Raw genomic sequence first — 21,633 nt, forward strand, 5'->3', positions numbered from 1 at the left:
TTACAATAAGTGCATGATGTGAAAGCCAAATTAGATGAAAGATGGATGATATTGCAAGGCACAACTGCATTTCAATCAATGAATTAAGGCATTTTTTTTCTTCTTTGGGAGGGGAAGGGGAAAACAGAGTGGGGGCCCTTGCATCATCTTTCATAGGCAGCTCCTCTAAGTTGGGATAGGATCACCTCTTTGTTTAGTTTCTGTTATAGTAGTAGGATCATTTTCCATTTCAAAGCTGACATTCACAAATGATGCATTAACTACTGGCAGGCCATCATGTGCACTGACCACATCTTGCTGCTGTCCCATTTGTTCTTGGTAATTCTTTTCAGCTTCTTCTGCCATTTTGTTTTCTTCCTCTTCCTCCTCCTCCTGTAACATTTACACTTTGTATTAACAAGCCTAGCTAGAAAAAATATTTGCCTAATAGATTTTTGTACAAACTTATCTATCCTATAAAGGTTAGTTTTTCAATTCTATATTTTTGCTTCTAATGCCAATTCCCTGCTATTCCTTTTTTGGGCATTGACTCCTTGCTGACTATAAGTTGCACGATTACCAGTAAACCTCTGGTACCTTGCCCTGGGTTCATTACATGTAGCTAAACTTTAAGAGCATGTGTAAGCATGGTGTTTAACCACAGGGAATATTCTGTACTTGCTGGATATCCACATATACATTTTAAGAACTGGATACTGAAATTTTCAGTTGCCTAATCGAGAGAGACTTGCTGGCTTGGCTATGATCAGCTAATTCAACAAAGGAACTTTTCTAACCCGGGGGTCTTCGTGGTCTGTGTAGTTCAGTTATCTACCATACTATTTGATTTTTATACATCACTTTAGAAAATCACTACCTGCCAGACCTGACAACCGTGGTAACTCAGCAGAAATACTGCATAGCTACTGTGTCTCATGCAGTGACTGTCATCCTCTAAATTTCTAATCTGATGCAGTACTCAAAACAGCATGTACACCTTCTGTAACAATGTTGCTTCCATGACACACAATTACTTAGGAAAGAGGATTCTATCTAGGTAGATAAACTAGATCTTTTGCTTTTCGGTTGGATCTTTCCACTGATGTCAGATTATTCTGTAAACATTGCCTGGTGGGCAATGGTTGCATTATTTTCCAGACATACTCTGGTAGCTCTTGCTATTGGGAGTTAAAGGGTTTGATTTACTTCCTCAAACAATCCTTGAAGATTCAAAAAGCCAGCTGGCTTGAAAGTAACTTAGTTGGACAAGTACACATGCAATTTGCTTACCTCCTTCTTTATCCTGTAGTACTCATCAATAGCATACTGGTACTTTGGAGCATTTATACCAAAAAGTGAAGCTAACTTTTCTCCCAAGAAGTCACAAACTATTAAAAAATAAATAAAAGCGTATTATTGAAAACTCGGTTTTATAGTGAACGTTTGATTAAGACGGTGCCAAAAACCTACATTCTTCTGTCTCTCACATTCCAGAATGTTCTTGTTTACACCCTCTGTTATTTTGCTATAACTAGTCCCTGGGTCGTCTCTTTTTCTCATTTAATCCTCTAATCAGATCCATCTTCCAATTCTGAGGAAAGGTAATTGACTTGAAATATTAGCCCTGCCTTCCTCCATCTACACGTGCTCCTTATTCTGTTGTTTGTTTCCTATATTTTCTGTTAATTTTGGATTTTCAGCATCTGCTCATCTGTATTTTACTACTTTCTATTGACTGCCATTTCTCTTCCAGGAATGTCCACATTAAAGTTATGTTGTTAATTTCATTTTTTTTCTCTTGTCCTATTCATCTTCATTTGGTTCGTATCCCTTATCTTGATCATTTGTTCACTAACTTGCCTTGACATCCATGTCCCTTCTCAGCAACTTTGCCCAGCTCTGATTCACCCCCCCATCGATAGCAGCTTAAATTCCAATGTTAGTGTTTCAGATCCTGTGATCAGATATATTAATGATATTTGGTATCACTAACCACTGATCAACCAATTTTATGAGAACTATCTCTACCATATAACCATGTTCACAGAGGTAGCCCACCTCCTTTTCTCTCTCTCTCTCTCTCAGCACCTACTCAATTTTTATTTCAAAGATGGCCTGGTCCTCCGTTTCATTTCATCCTTATCTTCAACAAAACTTTCTTGCTTTCAGAGGATAAGGAGCACAACAACTCTTCCCCTCTTAATCCTACCCGATGTCATATTTTCACTCTAGCCTCTAGATCTTCATCTATTTGACATCCCAAATGATCCATCCTGTCTTCAGTATTCCCATTCTAGTTGGATCAGGTCTCGTCATCTCAATTTTTTTTTAAAGAACTGTCCATACCAGTTTCTCCATTCCTCTCACTCAAATCTATCTCCCCTGAACCTTTAGCACTCCATTCTCAAGTCGTAAACAGACATAATTATCAAACCTGTCAGCACTAGAGGTATTTTTACTGTATGACAATTAACTCCACTGAACATAAAGCCATCATCTCATTTATGAAAAACTTCATGGCCTCCAAAATTCCCGAACACTGCATAGTCTGGTTCTGCCTCATCTTCAAGTTCTTCAAACACAACTGTCTTAATACATCTATTGTTTCAACCAGATTCTGATCAATGGAATCCATTTCCTCTGAGCTTGATCTCATTTTTCCATCCTCCTTGTCTAGTCCCTACACCCATAGAGTGGGTATTCTAAGTCTTCTGCTACTTTAATCAATTCCAGTTTTCTGAAACTATTCACCCCACCCCCTTTTTAAAAAATCTGTCTATACCCCCCATCATTTTTTTGTCTGGGTGAACTTGTGTTCACTTTTATCAACTTAACTCCACTCACTTCCTCCAAACAGAATGTCACTATAAAAATCTGCCTGGGCCCTAACTAAGCCTGCCTTTCTGTATTTGTTCTATTTCAACTCCTGAGTTGAAATAAGAGTTGGGCTGCTGCATTTGGCTTCTAGGCTAGGGAGAATGGAAAAATATCAAACACAACTTGTACTCCAAATTGACATTGTGACTTCTGCTTCAGTGGGAGCAAAATAAGCTTGGCTGCAATACCGAGAGAGAGAACACCGTACCAACAAGTTTCAAGACTTACATTTGAAAAGTGCTCCCTTGAGCTGCAGCACTCAGGAAACCATCGCTCAAAAATAATTAATTACTTTTTTTAAAAAAAGTAACGTGAGAAGATAAAAATAAACATTAGAAAATAGAGACAGGAATTTAATTTTAAAACATTAATGCCCTCAAGTTGTGTAACTGATGCCATTTTACTTACTTAACCATTTCTCCAAGTTTAAGAAGCTGGTTTATCTCTCCCCTCTTAAGCCAAATAACAGGGAAACCAAACATATGCTCCAACTTGGGAATAACATGGAGAAAGGAGTTTACAAATAGAGCCATACAGCAAAGAAACAGCCCACATGTTTATGCTGACCATCAAATACCAATCCCATTTACCAGCCCTTGGATCATAGCCTTGGTAATTTAAGTGTTCTTAAATATTGCAAAAGTAACTGTCTCCACCACCACCTGGGTGAAAAAAGATTTCCTCAGATCCGCTCTAAACCACTTACTCCTCGCCTTAAATCCATGCCCTCTGGCCTTAGACACTTATGCAATGGGGCAAAAATTCTTACGATCTATCCTATCTATGCCTCTCAATCTTGTATACCTCTAAGACATTTCCTCCTCTGCTCCAGGGAAAACAAAACCAGCCTATCCCATCTCTCCTCATAGCTGAAACTTCCCATCCCAGACAACATGTCAGTGAATTTCCTCTGCACCCACTCCAGTGCAGTCATGTCCTTCCGATAGTATGGTGACCAGAACTGCACACAATATTCTGTCTGTGGCCTAACCAATGTTTTATAAAGTTGTACCAAGATCTCCCTACTCCTATATTCTATGTCCTGGCTAATGAAGGCAAGCATTCCGTATCTACTTGTGCTGATACCTTCAGGGATCTATGGGCTGGTACACCAAGGTCCCTTTATCCCTCAACTCTCCCTAGGGACCTACTGTTCATTGTGTATATCCTACCCTTATTAGACATCCCAAAACACATCACCTCACACCTATCAGAATTAAATTCCATCTGCCCAATTTACCAACAGATCAATATCAGTTTACAGCCTCAGACTATCCTCTTCACTATCAACACCACCATCAATTTCCATGTAATCTGCAAACTTACTAATTACTAACTACTTCCATATTCACATCCAAGTCATTCATGTATATAACAAATAGCAAGGGTACTAGCACCGATCCCTGTGCTGCACCACTGGTCACAGGCTTTCAGTCACAAAAGTAACCCTCCACCATAACCCTTTGCCTCCTTATAACAAACCAATTTTGGATCCAATAGGCTCTAACCTTTGGGACCCACCTTTCATGTGGGACCTTGTCAAAGGCCTTACTGAAGTCCATGTAAACCACCAACTGTGCTACCCTCACCAATATATTTGTTTACCTGTTCAATTACTGGGACTCAACTGGGGTAAGTAAAAGGAAACAAGATACAGTACAAAGTAAAAATATAGACAGACTGGGAAATTAATCAGAAGCTATTAGAAGACTTCTCAACCTCAGTTTATCCCTCTCACTCAAATCTATTTCCCCTCTGAACTTCTAGCATTCCATTCTCTTCAGTCCAACACAGACATAAATATTAAACCTGTCAACATTAGAGGTGTTTTTGTTGCAGGTGAAAACCACTGGAGTTTCAGCTATACATTGCAGCAGCAATATACGTCAAAGACAGACGAGTTACTTCAATCTCTGACTCTGCAATTTGCATTGAGCTAGGTCAAGCACTGATTGATCTTACAGCAGGTACTTGCCCAATCACTTGGTGGCACAGACATAGAACCTAGCAAAATGCAACGGAAGAAACCTGCATTTCATCAATCATTATCATGTGAGAGAGAAAGCGACCCCAGTGACATTTTCCTTGTTCTACATAGGGGCAATGAATCTCCACTTGACATTTAGAAAGCAGGAGTTTTCAGTATGGGAAACTAAGCCTAAATCCATACTCTATTAATCATTCTACTGGGAACTGTATTTACAGCTGGGATTTCTATATTGAGAATACAAGAATATTGCAGATATTTTAAAGAGTGACATGCATTTGTCCTATCATTTCCTCTGTGCCCTTTAATTTCGGGCAGCACGGTAGCACTGCTGCTGCTTCTCAGCGCCAAGGACCCGGGTTCGATTCCCAGCTTGGGTCACTGCCTGTGTGGAGTTTGCATGTTCTCCCCGTGTCTGCATGCGTTTCCTCCCACATTCTGAAAGACGTGCTGGTTAGGTGTATTGACTCGAACAGATGCCAGACTGTGGCGACTAGGGGAATTTCACAGTAACTTCATTGCAGTATTAATGTAAGCCTTACTTGTGACTAATAAATAAATTTTTAAAAATTCTTGATCAGCAAAGTCAAGAGGTTGCAAATGTGAATTTCTAAAATTACAAACTTTTACAACAAACACAAATAGCATAACATGTAAATATTGCACACATTGGTAATTTGACATTTTTGCACCATTGTAATCCATCCTAATACAAACACAATATACATACCTGACAGTGTTCCTGTAGCAAATCTTAGCATGTAGAACCACAAAAATGGGCCCCAAGGAAGTTTGCTCTGAAAAGAAAATATATGTTTCATATTATGCACTCGGACATTTATTTCCTCCTGCAATTTACAAAAATAACTTCAATAAATTTTAATCTTACAGTATCAATTATAGGCAATAAGTCTTTTTTTTCATCCTCCTGTTCTTCCTCATCAGTACTGTATTCCTCCATAGTTTCGCCACTAGCAAAGTGAATGATTCTCCGGGGAAGCTTTTGCTTTTTCGTACTCGCATCTCCAAGTTCTACAGTCTCAAATGATTTTCCATTTGCCTGCAACTTTAAGGGGAAAAAAATTAATTAAACCATCCAAATTAATGCTTATTGGCATATGCAAAGCAATGCAGTATTTTATCTTTGGAAGGATTGAACGATGAGATTAACTTTACTCCTTCATCTTTGCAAACCAGTTTGAATTCAAATTACATCAACAAATGGCATTTCTTGGTTCTCCAAGCAATCATAAATGAACAAATTTCATTTTAAAATGAATAGTCTCCAATTTCAGGTTGATTTTCTCTCATCCACTACACAAGACTGACAACAAGTAAACAGTCACTTAAGTAACTAAAATAACTGATGTAGGAAATGCATTGTATTGGTTCAATTATTATGATATTAATTTGGATGTCTATGACCAACAATGTGAAAATCTTTGTAAACTCTATCTAGTTTCATCACCGCTTTAACATTTACACGGAAGAGTCTGGGCTGCAATACAATTTCCTGGGGACCCTACGTTCAAGTTTTGCAATGGCAAGTCATAGAGTTATAGTAATAAGCCTTTCGCAATCTTGCAGCCAATGAAGAAATGTTTGCAGCGTAGTTCCTGGAAGTGTGGTAGCCAATTTGCATACTGCAAGGTCCCATAAACAGAAATAAAATGACCAGATAGTGTTTTTGGTGGTGTTATAGCAGCCAGGGCACCAGGAACCCTGCTCTTTAAGTATGTAAATATTTGCCATGGAATCTACATCCACATGTGAGGGCAGACAAGGTGTACTCCATTGAATGTCACATTTTGAAGATCCATCCCTGACAATGCAGCTCTCAATACTGGATGAATATATCACCCCATATTACATGCCCAAGTCTCTGGAATAGACCTTGAACCCAGAATGTTCTGACTCATTGGTAAGAGCCCTTCCACTGAACCAAAGTTGACACTATATTCTACAGTTGTTGGAAATCTGAAACAAAAACAGGAAGGCAGGAAACAATCAATGGAAAGAACAGAAGAAAATTAATGCTTAGGATGTAGGATTGGAATCCCTTCCAACCAGACTGTTATTAAAGCTTCATGGACACAAACGCTTCAAACAAACAGGCCAAACTTCCACTACACTGTAAGGGGTTCAAGACACGTCAATACTGAAACCAAGCCGATACGGTGTAGACACTGGGTCCATTACCACCTCAAAAACAAAATAGCGGCCACCTGACAATCCAATTAAATAAACTGGGGGAACCATCAGAGCTGATGACTCCACGCAACAGCCATTTTACAAATATCAACAACAGGTAAGGAGAAATAAACTCTATCACATACATATCAACTCGGGAACCAGAGATGTCACAACTGAATGGGGTCCATTGTTTTGGTCGTGGAAACAACATCATGATGAATGGTTTGTCTGGAACAAGGCAGGCACCAAACGGAAAGAGATTAAAAGATGCTGAGCACTGACCATGCCTCCAGGAAATATGCTTTGATATTTTTGATAAAGTTTTGTCATAAAAATGGCAAGTCAGTTGAATCTGTTACAAAGGAGAATCGGAAATGGTCACCCTAATTCATGGACTTGCATATTACACCAGAAGGACCAACCTTGTGAGGAGTTGTAAGTATCAACCAGATAAGAAGAACATTGAGGCTGAAGTTTAAAGGTAGTTTGAGGGTAGCAACCTAATTCCAAAGGCATTTAAGTTGAAATTTGGACAGATGTGGGGTTTTGCGTGTGGTTTTTTTGTGGAGGCTTTTTATCAATAAGTCATTGTTGAGTGTTGTGCAGTGTCATTACACTAATATACAGCTCTTGAATTAGGGCATCGGGAATCTTTTTGTTAACAAAACTGTTTGTGGTTGAGCCTAAAAGTCAGTGTAAGGTTGCCCTTTATAAAATTCTGAAGTCAGGAATCAACAGTAAGGGTAGATGGGAACATGCACCTCTTCCAAGGGTCTGCTCCAGAAATAATAACCGTCCCATTTCTTCCAGAGATGCTAAACGACTGGCTGTATTTCTCAAAGGCCGAATCAACTACCAAAAGAAAATAAATCATTATTATTGGTACAAAGCAACAGAATGTGGGGCCTGGATTTTTCAATGATGATCGTGAGGCTATCAATACTCATTGTTATTAGGGAGAAAATAAAGCAACTTCCGTTCGTGCATATTAAACACAGAAATTTCAATGTTACTATTACAGACATCCCATTCTCTGTGCAAGGTGTGCTTAACAGTCCTCACTGATAGACTTGGCATTGAAATCAATGCAATGGTGTGAAGTTGAATTTCTTTCCCACAGAACTTTCCAGAAAAGGTTAGGGCTGGTGCATTCACGAGTGTTTTTTTTTTAATGGGGTGATAACCACTGCAAGACAACCCATTTTGCTCTGAAAACTCAATTTTACAAATGAGCAGATTCATTCCTTCAGAGATTAATTAGTGTTGGGAGGTTTTTAAAAATTAAAATTGTGTTTTTCTGTCTCTTAAAACTCCCTTAATCCCATCTGCTTTTTCCAATCTTTATTCTACTTTCTGTACATTATTGAAATCTAATTTATACTTTCTGGTGTGGACTGTATATCTGAGGATTCTTCAATCTGACTGGGTGAAGAGCCTCGCTACAACTTGTCTTGCTCATAAAGTGCCACCTGGATCAGATGCCAGATTCGAGCAAGTCAATGTTGAAAAACCCATAGAAGTGTGTCAGGTGTTGGCATGACAAATGGTAAGCATCTTTTTCGCAGCTCAACATGAAATCTGAGCCAATGTACACTAGTAAGTCAACAAATGCAGAAAAAACAAAATGGAGTTCTCGACTGCACTCAACACGCAGATAGAATTCTGATGATCTCATGCTTCCTTTTCTGAAAACCTACAACAGAGTATTGCTTCGATGCATATTTTTCCAAAACATAATACCTCAAAGGGGTATAGATTGAGTTCTATATGCTGCTGTTCTGCACATTCTAGGCAACTACATTTGAGCGTTAGTTCATCTGAATACTTGAATGTGACCATATTGACTGCAAGAAAAATACATCGTAATAGTTTGTCAAAAATGAACTGCAAAAACAGCATGCAAACTAGATACTGATTTATCCTGGCCAGGGTTACCCTTGGATTCCATAGCAACTTCATCTGATCCTAAATTTAAAGCTTTAATTCCAGTATTTTCTACGAAATCCTGCCTTATCCTCAAGGCCTAGCCTTGCGCACCTTCGGCAGTTTACATCATTTGCAATCTTTCATTAGAATAACAGTTCATAAATTTAAAAACATTATTCCTTTGATTATATTTGAGGAATTTGTTCATTTCTATTTAATCTACTCATCATAATTACTATAAAAATAAAATCAAGGCCTCTCTGTTTAAAACAACAATCTTCATTCCCCAGTTTGTTCACAAGGGTCACTGAATGACTGCTGATTGCAGTTGAGGAAAGTAATGAGGCCTAGCGGGCAGGACTGCAGGAGTATCATTCGCTGCAATTGTCCAACAGGTCTGGAGTTCTTTCAACTTGATGGATGAGAGTGGGGGCTGCAGGGTGGATGAGCTGACTGACCATGGCACCGTGGTACAGGAAGGCATTCAAGTGGGGGGAACAGATAAGAAGGTAGTGGCAGTGGTGGACAGAGGTGGATTGACAGTGATCTCTGTAGCCACGAGCACGAGTTCAGACAGCTGTGTTGCCACGGGGGGCTCGAGGGAGGGCGGAGTCGAGGGAGGGAGGGGGGTGTCGAGGGAGGGAGGGGGGTGTCGAGGGAGGGAGGGGGGTGTCGAGGGAGGGAGGGGGGTGTCGAGGGAGGGAGGGGGTGTCGAGGGAGGGAGGGGGGTGTCGAGGGAGGGAGGGGGGTGTCGAGGGAGGGAGGGGGGTGTCGAGGGAGGGAGGGGGGTGTCGAGGGAGGGAGGGGGGTGTCGAGGGAGGGAGGGGGGTGTCGAGGGAGGGAGGGGGGTGTCGAGGGAGGGAGGGGGGTGTCGAGGGAGGGAGGGGGGTGTCGAGGGAGGGAGGGGGGTGTCGAGGGAGGGAGGGGGGTGTCGAGGGTGGGAGGGGGGTGTCGAGGGTGGGAGGGGGGTGTCGAGGGAGGGAGGGGGGTGTCGAGGGAGGGAGGGGGGTGTCGAGGGAGGGAGGGGGGTGTCGAGGGAGGGAGGGGGGTGTCGAGGGAGGGAGGGGGGTGTCGAGGGAGGGAGGGGGGTGTCGAGGGAGGGAGGGGGGTGTCGAGGGAGGGAGGGGGGTGTCGAGGGAGGGAGGGGGGTGTCGAGGGGTGTCGAGGGAGGGGGGTGTCGGGAGGGAGGGGGGTGTCGAGGGAGGGAGGGGGGTGTCGGAGGGAGGGGGGTGTCGAGGGAGGGAGGGAGGGGGGTGTCGAGGGAGGGAGGGAGGGGGGTGTCGAGGGAGGAGGAGGGGGGTGTCGAGGGAGGGAGGGAGGGAGGGGGGTGTCGAGGGAGGGAGGGAGGGGGGTGTCGAGGGAGGGAGGGAGGGGGTGTCGAGGGAGGGAGGGGGGTGTCGAGGGAGGGAGGGGGGTGTCGAGGGAGGGAGGGGGTGTCGAGGGAGGGGGGGTGTCGAGGGAGGGGGGTGTCGAGGGAGGGAGGGAGGGGGGTGTCGAGGGAGGGAGGGAGGGGGGTGTCGAGGGAGGGAAGGGAGGGGGGTGTCGAGGGAGGGGAGGGAGGGAGGGGGGTGTCGAGGGAGGGAGGGAGGGGGGTGTCGAGGGAGGGAGGGAGGGGGGTGTCGAGGGAGGGAGGGGAGGGGGGTGTCGAGGGAGGGAGGGAGGGGGGTGTCGAGGGAGGGAGGGAGGGAGGGGGGTGTCGAGGGAGGGAGGGAGGGGGGGTCGAGGGAGGGAGGGAGGGAGGGGGGTGTCGAGGGAGGGAGGGAGGGAGGGGGGTGTCGAGGGAGGGAGGGAGGGAGGGGGGTGTCGAGGGAGGGAGGGAGGGAGGGGGGTGTCGAGGGAGGGAGGGAGGGGGGTGTCGAGGGAGGGAGGGAGGGGGGTGTCGAGGGAGGGAGGGAGGGGGGTGTCGAGGGAGGGAGGGAGGGGGGTGTCGAGGGAGGGAGGGAGGGGGGTGTCGAGGGAGGGAGGGGGGTGTCGAGGGAGGGAGGGAGGGGGGTGTCGAGGGAGGGAGGGAGGGAGGGGGGTGTCGAGGGAGGGAGGGAGGGGGGTGTCGAGGGAGGGAGGGAGGGGGGTGTCGAGGGAGGGAGGGAGGGGGTGTCGAGGGAGGGGGGAGGAGGGGGGTGTCGAGGGAGGAGGGAGGGGGGTGTCGAGGGAGGGAGGGAGGGGGGTGTCGAGGGAGGGAGGGAGGGGGGTGTCGAGGGAGGGAGGGAGGGGGGTGTCGAGAGGGAGGGAGGGAGGGGGGTGTCGAGGGAGGGAGGGAGGGGGGTGTCGAGGGAGGGAGGGAGGGGGGTGTCGAGGGAGGGAGGGAGGGGGGTGTCGAGGGAGGGAGGGAGGGGGGTGTCGAGGGAGGGAGGGAGGGGGGTGTCGAGGGAGGGAGGGAGGGGGGTGTCGAGGGAGGGAGGGAGGGGAGGTGTCGAGGGAGGGAGGGAGGGGGGTGTCGAGGGAGGGAGGGAGGGGGGTGTCGAGGGAGGGAGGGAGGGGGGTGTCGAGGGAGGGAGGGAGGGGGGGTGTCGAGGGAGGGGAGGGAGGGGGTGTCGAGGGAGGGAGGGGGGGGGTGTCGAGGGAGGGAGGGGGTGTCGAGGGAGGGAGGGGGGTGTCGAGGGAGGGAGGGGGGTGTCCGAGGGAGGGAGGGGGTGTGGAGGAGGGAGGGGGGTGTCGAGGGAGGGAGGGAGGGGGGTGTCGAGGGAGGGAGGGGGGTGTCGAGGGAGGGAGGGGGGTGTCGAGGGAGGGAGGGGGGTGTCGAGGGAGGGAGGGGTGTCGAGGGAGGGAGGGGGGTGTCGAGGGAGGGAGGGGGGTGTCGAGGGAGGGAGGGGGGTGTCGAGGGAGGGAGGGGGTGTCGAGGGAGGGAGGGGGGGGTGTCGAGGGAGGGAGGGGGGTGTCGAGGGAGGGAGGGGGGGTGTCGAGGGAGGGAGGGGGGTGTCGAGGGAGGGAGGGGGGGTGTCGAGGGAGGGAGGGGGGTGTCGAGGGAGGGGAGGGGGGTGTCGAGGGAGGGAGGGGGGTGTCGAGGGAGGGAGGGGGGTGTCGAGGGAGGGAGGGGGGTGTCGAGGGGAGGGAGGGGGGTGTCGAGGGAGGGAGGGGGGTGTCGAGGGAGGGAGGGGGGTGTCGAGGGAGGGAGGGGGGTGTCGAGGGAGGGAGGGGGGTGTCGAGGGAGGGAGGGGGGTGTCGAGGGAGGGAGGGAGGGGGGTGTCGAGGGAGGGAGGGAGGGGGGTGTCGAGGGAGGGAGGGAGGGGGGTGTCGAGGGAGGGAGGGAGGGGGGTGTCGAGGGAGGGAGGGAGGGGGGTGTCTAGGGAGGGAGGGAGGGGGGTGTCGAGGGAGGGAGGGAGGGGGGTGTCGAGGGAGGGAGGGAGGGGGGTGTCGAGGGAGGGAAGGGAGGGGGGTGTCGAGGGAGGGAGGGAGGGGGGTGTCGAGGGAGGGAGGGAGGGGGGTGTCGGGTGTCGAGGGAGGGAGGGAGGGGGGTGTCGAGGGAGGGAGGGAGGGGGGTGTCGAGGGAGGGAGGGAGGGGGTGTCGAGGGAGGGAGGGAGGGGGTGTCGAGGGAGGGAGGGAGGGGGGTGTCGAGGGAGGGAGGGAGGGGGTGTCGAGGGAGGGAGGGAGGGGGGTGTCGAGGGAGGGGGGGGTGTCGAGGGAGGGAGGGGGGTGTCGAGGGAGGGAGGGGGGTGTCGAGGGAGGGAGGGAGGGAGGTGTCGAGGGAGGGAGGGAGGGAGGGGGGTGTCGAGGGAGGGAGGGAGGGGGGTGTCGAGGGAGGGAGGGAGGGGGGTGTCGAGGGAGGGAGGGAGGTGTCGAGGGAGGGAGGGAGGGGGGTGTCGAGGGAGGGAGGGGGGTGTCGAGGGAGGGAGGGAGGGGGGTGTCGAGGGAGGGAGGGAGGGGGGTGTCGAGGGAGGGAGGGGGGTGTCGAGGGAGGGAGGGAGGGGGCTGTCGAGGGAGGGAGGGAGGGGGCTGTCGAGGGAGGGAGGGAGGGGGCTGTCGAGGGAGGGAGGGGGCTGTCGAGGGAGGGAGGGGGCTGTCGAGGGAGGGAGGGGGCTGTCGAGGGAGGGAGGGAGGGGGCTGTCGAGGGAGGGAGGGAGGGGGCTGTCGAGAGAGGGAGGGAGGGAGGGAGGGGGCTGTCGAGGGAGGGAGGGAGGGGGCTGTCGAGGGAGGGAGGGAGGGGGCTGTCGAGGGAGGGAGGGAGGGGGCTGTCGAGGGAGGGAGGGAGGGGGCTGTCGAGGGAGGGAGGGAGGGGGGTGTCGAGGGAGGGAGGGAGGAGGGTGTCGAGGGAGGGAGGGAGGGGGGTGTCGAGGGAGGGAGGGAGGGAGGGGGGTGTCGAGGGAGGGAGGGAGGGAGGGGGGTGTCGAGGGAGGGAGGGAGGGGGGTGTCGAGGGAGGGAGGGAGGGGGGTGTCGAGGGAGGGAGGGAGGGGGGTGTCGAGGGAGGGAGGGGGGTGTCGAGGGAGGGAGGGGGGTGTCAGTCGAGGGAGGGAGGGGGGTGTCAGTCGAGGGAGGGGGGTGTCAGTCGAGGGAGGGGGGTGTCAGTCGAGGGAGGGGGGTGTCAGTCGAGGGAGGGAGGGGGGTGTCGAGGGAGGGAGGGAGGAGGGTGTCGAGGGAGGGAGGGAGGGGGGTGTCGAGGGAGGGAGGGAGGGGGGTGTCGAGTGAGGGAGGGAGGGAGGGGGGTGTCGAGGGAGGGAGGGAGGGGGGTGTCGAGGGAGGGAGGGAGGGGGGTGTCGAGGGAGGGAGGGAGGGGGGTGTCGACGGAGGGAGGGGGGTGTCAGTCGAGGGAGGGAGGGGGGTGTCAGTCGAGGGAGGGGGGTGTCAGTCGAGGGAGGGGGGTGTCAGTCGAGGGAGGGAGGGGGGTTGTCAGTCGAGGGAGGGAGGGGGGTTGTCAGTCGAGGGAGGGAGGGGGGTGTCAGTCGAGGGAGGGAGGGGGTTGTCAGTCGAGGGAGGGAGGGGGTTGTCAGTCGAGGGAGGGAGGGGGGTGTCAGTCGAGGGTGGGTGGGGGGTGTCAGTCGAGGGAGGGAGGGGGGTGTCAGTCGAGGGAGGGAGGGGGGTGTCAGTCGAGGGAGGGAGGGGGGTGTCAGTCGAGGGAGGGAGGGGGGGGTGTCAGTCGAGGGAGGGAGGGGGGTGTCAGTCGAGGGAGGGAGGGGGGTGTCAGTCGAGGGAGGGAGGGGGGTGTCAGTCGAGGGAGGGAGGGGGGTGTCAGTCGAGGGAGGGAGGGGGGTGTCAGTCGAGGGAGGGAGGGGGGTGTCAGTCGAGGGAGGGAGGGGGGTGTCAGTCGAGGGAGGGAGGGGGGTGTCAGTCGAGGGAGGGAGGGGTGTGTCAGTCGAGGGAGGGAGGGGTGTGTCAGTCGAGGGAGGGAGGGGTGTGTCAGTCGAGGGAGGGAGGGGTGTGTCAGTCGAGGGAGGGAGGGGGGTGTCAGTCGAGGGAGGGAGGGGGGTGTCAGTCGAGGGAGGGAGGGGGGTGTCAGTCGAGGGAGGGAGGGGGGTGTCAGTCGAGGGAGGGAGGGGGGTGTCAGTCGAGGGAGGGAGGGGGGTGTCAGTCGAGGGAGGGAGGGGGGTGTCAGTCGAGGGAGGGAGGGTGGTGTCAGTCGAGGGAGGGAGGGGGGTGTCAGTCGAGGGAGGGAGGGGGGTGTCAGTCGAGGGAGGGAGGGGGGTGTCAGTCGAGGGAGGGAGGGGGGTGTCAGTCGAGGGAGGGAGGGGGGTGTCAGTCGAGGGAGGGAGGGGGGTGTCAGTCGAGGGAGGGAGGGGGGTGTCAGTCGAGGGAGGGAGGGGGGTGTCAGTCGAGGGAGGGAGGGGGGTGTCAGTCGAGGGAGGGAGGGGGGTGTCAGTCGAGGGAGGGAGGGGGGTGTCAGTCGAGGGAGGGAGGGGGGTGTCAGTCGAGGGAGGGAGGGGCTGTCAGTCGAGGGAGGGAGGGGGGTGTCAGTCGAGGGAGGGAGGGGGGTGTCAGTCGAGGGAGGGAGGGGGGTGTCAGTCGAGGGAGGGAGGGGGGTGTCAGTCGAGGGAGGGAGGGGGGTGTCAGTCGAGGGAGGGAGGGGGGTGTCAGTCGAGGGAGGGAGGGGGGTGTCAGTCGAGGGAGGGAGGGGGGGTGTCAGTCGAGGGAGGGAGGGGGGTGTCAGTCGAGGGAGGGAGGGGGGTGTCAGTCGAGGGAGGGAGGGGGGTGTCAGTCGAGGGAGGGAGGGGGGTGTCAGTCGAGGGAGGGAGGGGGGTGTCAGTCGAGGGAGGGAGGGGGTGTCAGTCGAGGGAGGGAGGGGGGTGTCAGTCGAGGGAGGGAGGGGGGTGTCAGTCGAGGGAGGGAGGGGGGTGTCAGTCGAGGGAGGGAGGGGGGTGTCAGTCGAGGGAGGGAGGGGGGTGTCAGTCGAGGGAGGGAGGGGGGTGTCAGTCGAGGGAGGGAGGGGGGTGTCAGTCGAGGGAGGGAGGGGGGTGTCAGTCGAGGGAGGGAGGGGGGTGTCAGTCGAGGGAGGGAGGGGGGTGTCAGTCGAGGGAGGGAGGGGGGTGTCAGTCGAGGGAGGGAGGGGGGTGTCAGTCGAGGGAGGGAGGGGGGTGTCAGTCGAGGGAGGGAGGGGGGTGTCAGTCGAGGGAGGGAGGGGGGTGTCAGTCGAGGGAGGGAGGGGGGTGTCAGTCGAGGGAGGGAGGGGGATGTCAGTCGAGGGAGGGAGGGGGTGTCAGTCGAGGGAGGGAGAGGGGTGTCAGTCGAGGGAGGGAGGGTGGTGTCAGTCGAGGGAGGGAGGGGGATGTCAGTCGAGGGAGGGAGGGGGTGTCAGTCGAGGGAGGGAGGGGGGTGTCAGTCGAGGGAGGGAGGGGGGTGTCAGTCGAGGGAGGGAGGGGGGTGTCAGTCGAGGGAGGGAGGGGGGTGTCAGTCGAGGGAGGGAGGGGTGTGTCAGTCGAGGGAGGGAGGGGGGTGTCAGTCGAGGGAGGGAGGGGGGTGTCAGTCGAGGGAGGGAGGGGGGTGTCAGTCGAGGGAGGGAGGGGGGTGTCAGTCGAGGGAGGGAGGGGGGTGTCAGTCGAGGGAGGGAGGGGGGTGTCAGTCGAGGGAGGGAGGGGGGTGTCAGTCGAGGGAGGGAGGGGGGTGTCAGTCGAGGGAGGGAGGGGGGTGTCAGTCGAGGGAGGGAGGGGGGTGTCAGTCGAGGGAGGGAGGGGGGTGTCAGTCGAGGGAGGGAGGGGGGTGTCAGTCGAGGGAGGGAGGGGGGTGTCAGTCGAGGGAGGGAGGGGGGTGTCAGTCGTGGGAGGGAGGGGGGTGTCAGTCGTGGGAGGGAGGGGGTGTCAGTCGAGGGAGGGAGGGGGGTGTCAGTCGAGGGAGGGAGGGGGGTGTCAGTCGAGGGAGGGAGCGGGGTGTCAGTCGAGGGTGGGAGGGGGGTGTCAGTCGAGGGTGGGAGGGGGGTGTCAGTCGAGGGAGGGAGGGGGTTGTCAGTCGAGGGAGGGAGGGGGGGTGCCAGTCGAGGGAGGGAGGGGGGGTTTCAGTCGAGGGAGGGAGGGGGGTGTCAGTCGAGGGAGGGAGAGGGGGTGTCAGTCGAGGGAGGGAGGGGGGTGTCAGTCGAGGGAGGGAGGGGGGTGTCAGTCGAGGGAGGGAGGGGGGTGTCAGTCGAGGGAGGGAGGGGGGTGTCAGTCGAGGGAGGGAGGGGGGTGTCAGTCGAGGGAGGGAGGGGGGTGTCAGTCGAGGGAGGGAGGGGGGTGTCAGTCGAGGGAGGGAGGGGGGTGTCAGTCGAGGGAGGGAGGGGGGTGTCAGTCGAGGGAGGGAGGGGGGTGTCAGTCGAGGGAGGGAGGGGGGTGTCAGTCGAGGGAGGGAGGGGGGTGTCAGTCGAGGGAGGGAGGGGGGTGTCAGTCGAGGGAGGGAGGGGGGTGTCAGTCGAGGGAGGGAGGGGAGTGTCAGTCGAGGGAGGGAGGGGGGTGTCAGTCGAGGGAGGGAGGGGGGTGTCAGTCGAGGGAGGGAGGGGGTTTCAGTCGAGGGAGGGAGGGGGTTTCAGTCGAGGGAGGGAGGGGGGTCTCAGTCGAGGGAGGGGGGTGTCAGTCGAGGGAGGGAGGGGGGTTGTCAGTCGAGGGAGGGAGGGAGGGGGGGTGTCAGTCGAGGGAGGGAGGGAGGGGGGGTGTCAGTCGAGGGAGGGAGGGAGGGGGGGTGTCAGTCGAGGGAGGGAGGGAGGGGGGGTGTCAGTCGAGGGAGGGAGGGGGGGTGTCAGTCGAGGGAGGGATGGGGGGTGTCAGTCGAGGGAGGGATGCGGGGTGTCAGTCGAGGGAGGAATGGGGGTGTCAGTCGAGGGAGGGAGGGAGGGGGGTGTCAGTCGAGGGAGGGAGGGAGGGGGGGTGTCAGTCGAGGGAGGGAGGGGGGGTGTCAGTCGAGGGAGGGATGGGGGGTGTCAGTCGAGGGAGGGATGCGGGGTGTCAGTCGAGGGAGGAATGGGGGTGTCAGTCGAGGGAGGAATGGGGGTGTCAGTCGAGGGAGGGAGGGAGGGGGGCTGTCAGTCGAGGGAGGGAGGGAGGGGGGCTGTCAGTCGAGGGAGGGAGGGGGGTGTCGGTCGAGGGAGGGAGGGGGGGTGTCGGTCGAGGGAGGGAGGGGGGGTGTCGGTCGAGGGAGGGAGGGGGGTGTCGGTCGAGGGAGGGAGGGGGGGTGTCAGTCGAGGGAGGGAGGGGGGTGTCAGTCGAGGGAGGGAGGGGGGGTGTCGGTCGAGGGAGGGAGGGGGGTGTCAGTCGAGGGAGGGAGGGGGGTGTCAGTCGAGGGAGGGAGGGGGGTGTCAGTCGAGGGAGGGAGGGGGGGTGTCGGTCGAGGGAGGGAGGGGGGTGTCAGTCGAGGGAGGGAGGGGGGGTGTCAGTCGAGGGAGGGAGGGGGGGTGTCAGTCGAGGGAGGGAGGGGGGTGTCAGTCGAGGGAGGGAGGGGGGTGTCAGTCGAGGGAGGGAGGGGGGTGTCAGTCGAGGGAGGGAGGGGGGTGTCAGTCGAGGGAGGGAGGGGGGTGTCAGTCGAGGGAGGGAGGGGGGTGTCAGTCGAGGGAGGGAGGGGGGTGTCAGTCGAGGGAGGGAGGGGGGTGTCAGTCGAGGGAGGGAGGGGGGTGTCAGTCGAGGGAGGGAGGGGGGTGTCAGTCGAGGGAGGGAGGGGGGTGTCAGTCGAGGGAGGGAGGGGGGTGTCAGTCGAGGGAGGGAGGGGGGTGTCAGTCGAGGGAGGGAGGGGGGTGTCAGTCGAGGGAGGGAGGGGGGTGTCAGTCGAGGGAGGGAGGGGGGTGTCAGTCGAGGGAGGGAGGGGGGTGTCAGTCGAGGGAGGGAGGGGGGTGTCAGTCGAGGGAGGGAGGGGGGTGTCAGTCGAGGGAGGGAGGGGGGTGTCAGTCGAGGGAGGGAGGGGGGTGTCAGTCGAGGGAGGGAGGGGGGTGTCAGTCGAGGGAGGGAGGGGGGTGTCAGTCGAGGGAGGGAGGGGGGTGTCAGTCGAGGGAGGGAGGGGGGTGTCAGTCGAGGGAGGGAGGGGGGTTGTCAGTCGAGGGAGGGAGGGGGGTGTCAGTCGAGGGAGGGAGTGGGGTGTCAGTCGAGGGAGGGAGGCGGGTGTCAGTCGAGGGAGGGAGGGGGGTGTCAGTCGAGGGAGGGCGGGTGGTGTCAGTCGAGGGAGGGAGGGGGGTGTCAGTCGAGGGAGGGAGGGGGGTGTCAGTCGAGGGAGGGAGGGGGGTGTCAGTCGAGGGAGGGAGGGGGGTGTCAGTCGAGGGAGGGAGGGCGGTGTCAGTCGAGGGAGGGAGGGGGGTGTCAGTCGAGGGAGGGAGGGGGGTGTCAGTCGAGGGAGGGAGGGGGGTGTCAGTCGAGGGAGGGAGGGGGGTGTCAGTCGAGGGAGGGAGGGGGGTGTCAGTCGAGGGAGGGAGGGGGGTGTCAGTCGAGGGAGGGAGGGGGGTGTCAGTCGAGGGAGGGAGGGGGGTGTCAGTCGAGGGAGGGAGGGGGGTGTCAGTCGAGGGAGGGAGGGGGGTGTCAGTCGAGGGAGGGAGGGGGGTGTCAGTCGAGGGAGGGAGGGGGGTGTCAGTCGAGGGAGGGAGGGGGGTGTCAGTCGAGGGAGGGAGGGGGGTGTCAGTCGAGGGAGGGAGGGGGGTGTCAGTCGAGGGAGGGAGGGGGGTCTCAGTCGAGGGAGGGAGGGGGGTCTCAGTCGAGGGAGGGAGGGGGGTCTCAGTCGAGGGAGGGAGGGGGGTCTGAGTCGAGGGAGGGAGGGGGGTCTGAGTCGAGGGAGGGAGGGGGGTCTCAGTCGAGGGAGGGAGGGGGTCTCAGTCGAGGGAGGGGGGGTGTCAGTCGAGGGAGGGAGGGGGTGTCAGTCGAGGGAGGGAGGGGGGTTGTCAGTCAAGGGAGGGAGGGAGGGGGGTGTCAGTCGAGGGAGGGTGGGAGGGGGGGTGTCAGTCGAGGGAGGGATTGGGGGTGTCAGTCGAGGGAGGGAGGGGATGTCAGTCGAGGGAGGGAGGGGGGTTGTCAGTCAAGGGAGGGAGGGAGGGGGGTGTCAGTCGAGGGAGGGTGGGAGGGGGGGTGTCAGTCGAGGGAGGGATTGGGGGTGTCAGTCGAGGGAGGGATGGGGGGTGTCAGTCAAGGGAGGGATGGGGGGTGTCAGTCGAGGGAGGGAGGGAGGGGGGCTGTCAGTCGAGGGAGGGAGGGAGGGGGGCTGTCAGTCGAGGGAGGGAGGCTGTCAGTCGAGGGAGGGAGGGGGGGTGTCAGTCGAGGGAGGGAGGGGGGGTGTCAGTCGAGGGAGGGAGGGGGGTGTCAGTCGAGGGAGGGAGGGGGGGTGTCAGTCGAGGGAGGGAGGGGGGTGTCAGTCGAGGGAGGGAGGGGGGGTGTCAGTCGAGGGAGGGAGGGGGGTGTCAGTCGAGGGAGGGAGGGGGGGTGTCAGTCGAGGGAGGGAGGGGGGGTGTCAGTCGAGGGAGGGAGGGGGGGTGTCAGTCGAGGGAGGGAGGGGGGGTGTCAGTCGAGGGAGGGAGGGGGGGTGTCAGTCGAGGGAGGGAGGGGGGGTGTCAGTCGAGGGAGGGAGGGGGGGTGTCAGTCGAGGGAGGGAGGGGGGGTGTCAGTCGAGGGAGGGAGGGGGGGTGTCAGTCGAGGGAGGGAGGGGGGGTGTCAGTCGAGGGAGGGAGGGGGGGTGTCAGTCGAGGGAGGGAGGGGGGGTGTCAGTCGAGGGAGGGAGGGGGGGTGTCAGTCGAGGGAGGGAGGGGGGGTGTCAGTCGAGGGAGGGAGGGGGGGTGTCAGTCGAGGGAGGGAGGGGGGGTGTCAGTCGAGGGAGGGGGGGGGTGTCAGTCGAGGGAGGGAGGGGGGTGTCAGTCGAGGGAGGGAGGCGGGCTGTCAGTCGAAGGAGGGATGGGGGCTGTCAGTCGAGGGAGGGATGGGGGGTGTCAGTCGAGGGAGGGATGGGGGGTGTCAGTCGAGGGAGGGATGGGGGGTGTCAGTCGAGGGAGGAATGGGGGGTGTCAGTCGAGGGAGGAATGGGGGGTTTCAGTCGAGGGAGGGAGGGAGGGGGGCTGTCAGTCGAGGGAGGGAGGGGGGCTGTCAGTCGAGGGAGGGGGGTGTCAGTCGAGGGAGGGAGGGGGGGTGTCAGTCGAGGGAGGGAGGGGGGGTGTCAGTCGAGGGAGGGAGGGGGGTGTCAGTCGAGGGAGGGAAGGGGGATGTCAGTCGAGGGAGGGAAGGGGGGTGTCAGTCGAGGGAGGGAGGGGGTGTCAGTCGAGGGAGGGAGGGGGGGTGTCTGTCGAGGGAGGGAGGGGGGTGTCAGTCGAGGGAGGGTGTCAGTCGAGGGGGGGAGGGGGGTGTCAGTCGAGGGGGGGAGGGGGGTGTCAGTCGAGGGGGGAGGGGGGTGTCAGTCGAGGGGGGGAGGGGGGTGTCAGTCGAGGGGGGGAGGGGGGGTGTCATTCGAGGGAGGGAGGGGGGGTGTCAGTCGAGGGAGGGAGGGGGGGTGTCAGTCGAGGGAGGGAGGGGGGGTGTCAGTCGAGGGAGGGAGGGGGGGTGTCAGTCGAGGGAGGGAGGGGGTTCTCAGTCGATGGAGGGAGGGGGGGTCTCAGTCGAGGGAGGGGGGGTGTCAGTCGAGGGAGGGGGGGGGTGTCAGTCGAGGGAGGGAGGGGGGTGTCAGTCGAGGGAGGGCGGGGGGGGTGTCAGTCGAGGGAGGGAGGGGGGGTGTCAGTCGAGGGAGGGAGGGGGGCTGTCAGTCGAGGGAGGGAGGGGGGCTGTCAGTCGAGGGAGGGAGGGGGGCTGTCAGTCGAGGGAGGGAGGGGGGCTGTCAGTCGAGGGAGGGAGGGGGGGTGTCAGTCGATCAGTCGAGGGAGGGAGGGGGGTGTCAGTCGAGGGAGGGAGGGGGGGTGTCAGTCAAGGGAGGGAGGGGGGGTGTCAGTCGAGGGAGGGAGGGGGGTGTCAGTCGAGGGAGGGAGGGGAGGTGTCAGTCGAGGGAGGGAGGGGAGGTGTCAGTCGAGGGAGGGAGGGGAGGTGTCAGTCGAGGGAGGGAGGGGGTGTCAGTCGAGGGAGGGAGGGGGGGTGTCAGTCGAGGGAGGGAGGGGGGGTGTCAGTCGAGGGAGGGAGGGGGGGTGTCAGTCGAGGGAGGGAGGGGGGGTGTCAGTCGAGGGAGGGAGGGGGGTGTCAGTCGAGGGAGGGAGGGGGGTGTCAGTCGAGGGAGGGAGGGGGGTGTCAGTCGAGGGAGGGAGGGGGGTGTCAGTCGAGGGAGGGAGGGGGGTGTCAGTCGAGGGAGGGAGGGGGGTGTCAGTCGAGGGAGGGAGGGGGGGTGTCAGTCGAGGGAGGGAGG

The 21,633-nt window shown here is 57.4% G+C and overlaps 1 protein-coding gene across 1 annotated transcript; it reads right to left on the reverse strand.

Moving 5' to 3' along the window:
* Positions 1-11: 11 nt before the first annotated feature.
* fam177a1 (family with sequence similarity 177 member A1) lies at positions 12-7,811 on the reverse strand. Its single transcript, XM_078233815.1, has 4 exons — positions 5,733-7,811; positions 5,574-5,640; positions 1,270-1,367; positions 12-372 (listed from the first exon to the last, which is right to left on the reverse strand). The coding sequence occupies exons 1-4, from the start codon at positions 5,802-5,804 to the stop codon at positions 166-168; spliced, it is 444 nt and encodes a 147-aa protein (XP_078089941.1). The 5' UTR covers positions 5,805-7,811; the 3' UTR covers positions 12-165.
* Between the last annotated feature and the right edge of the window lie 13,822 nt (positions 7,812-21,633).

The sequence above is a fragment of the Mustelus asterias genome, chromosome 18 (assembly GCF_964213995.1).
Source record: "Mustelus asterias chromosome 18, sMusAst1.hap1.1, whole genome shotgun sequence".
In the NCBI taxonomy this organism is placed as follows: Eukaryota; Metazoa; Chordata; class Chondrichthyes; order Carcharhiniformes; family Triakidae; genus Mustelus; species Mustelus asterias.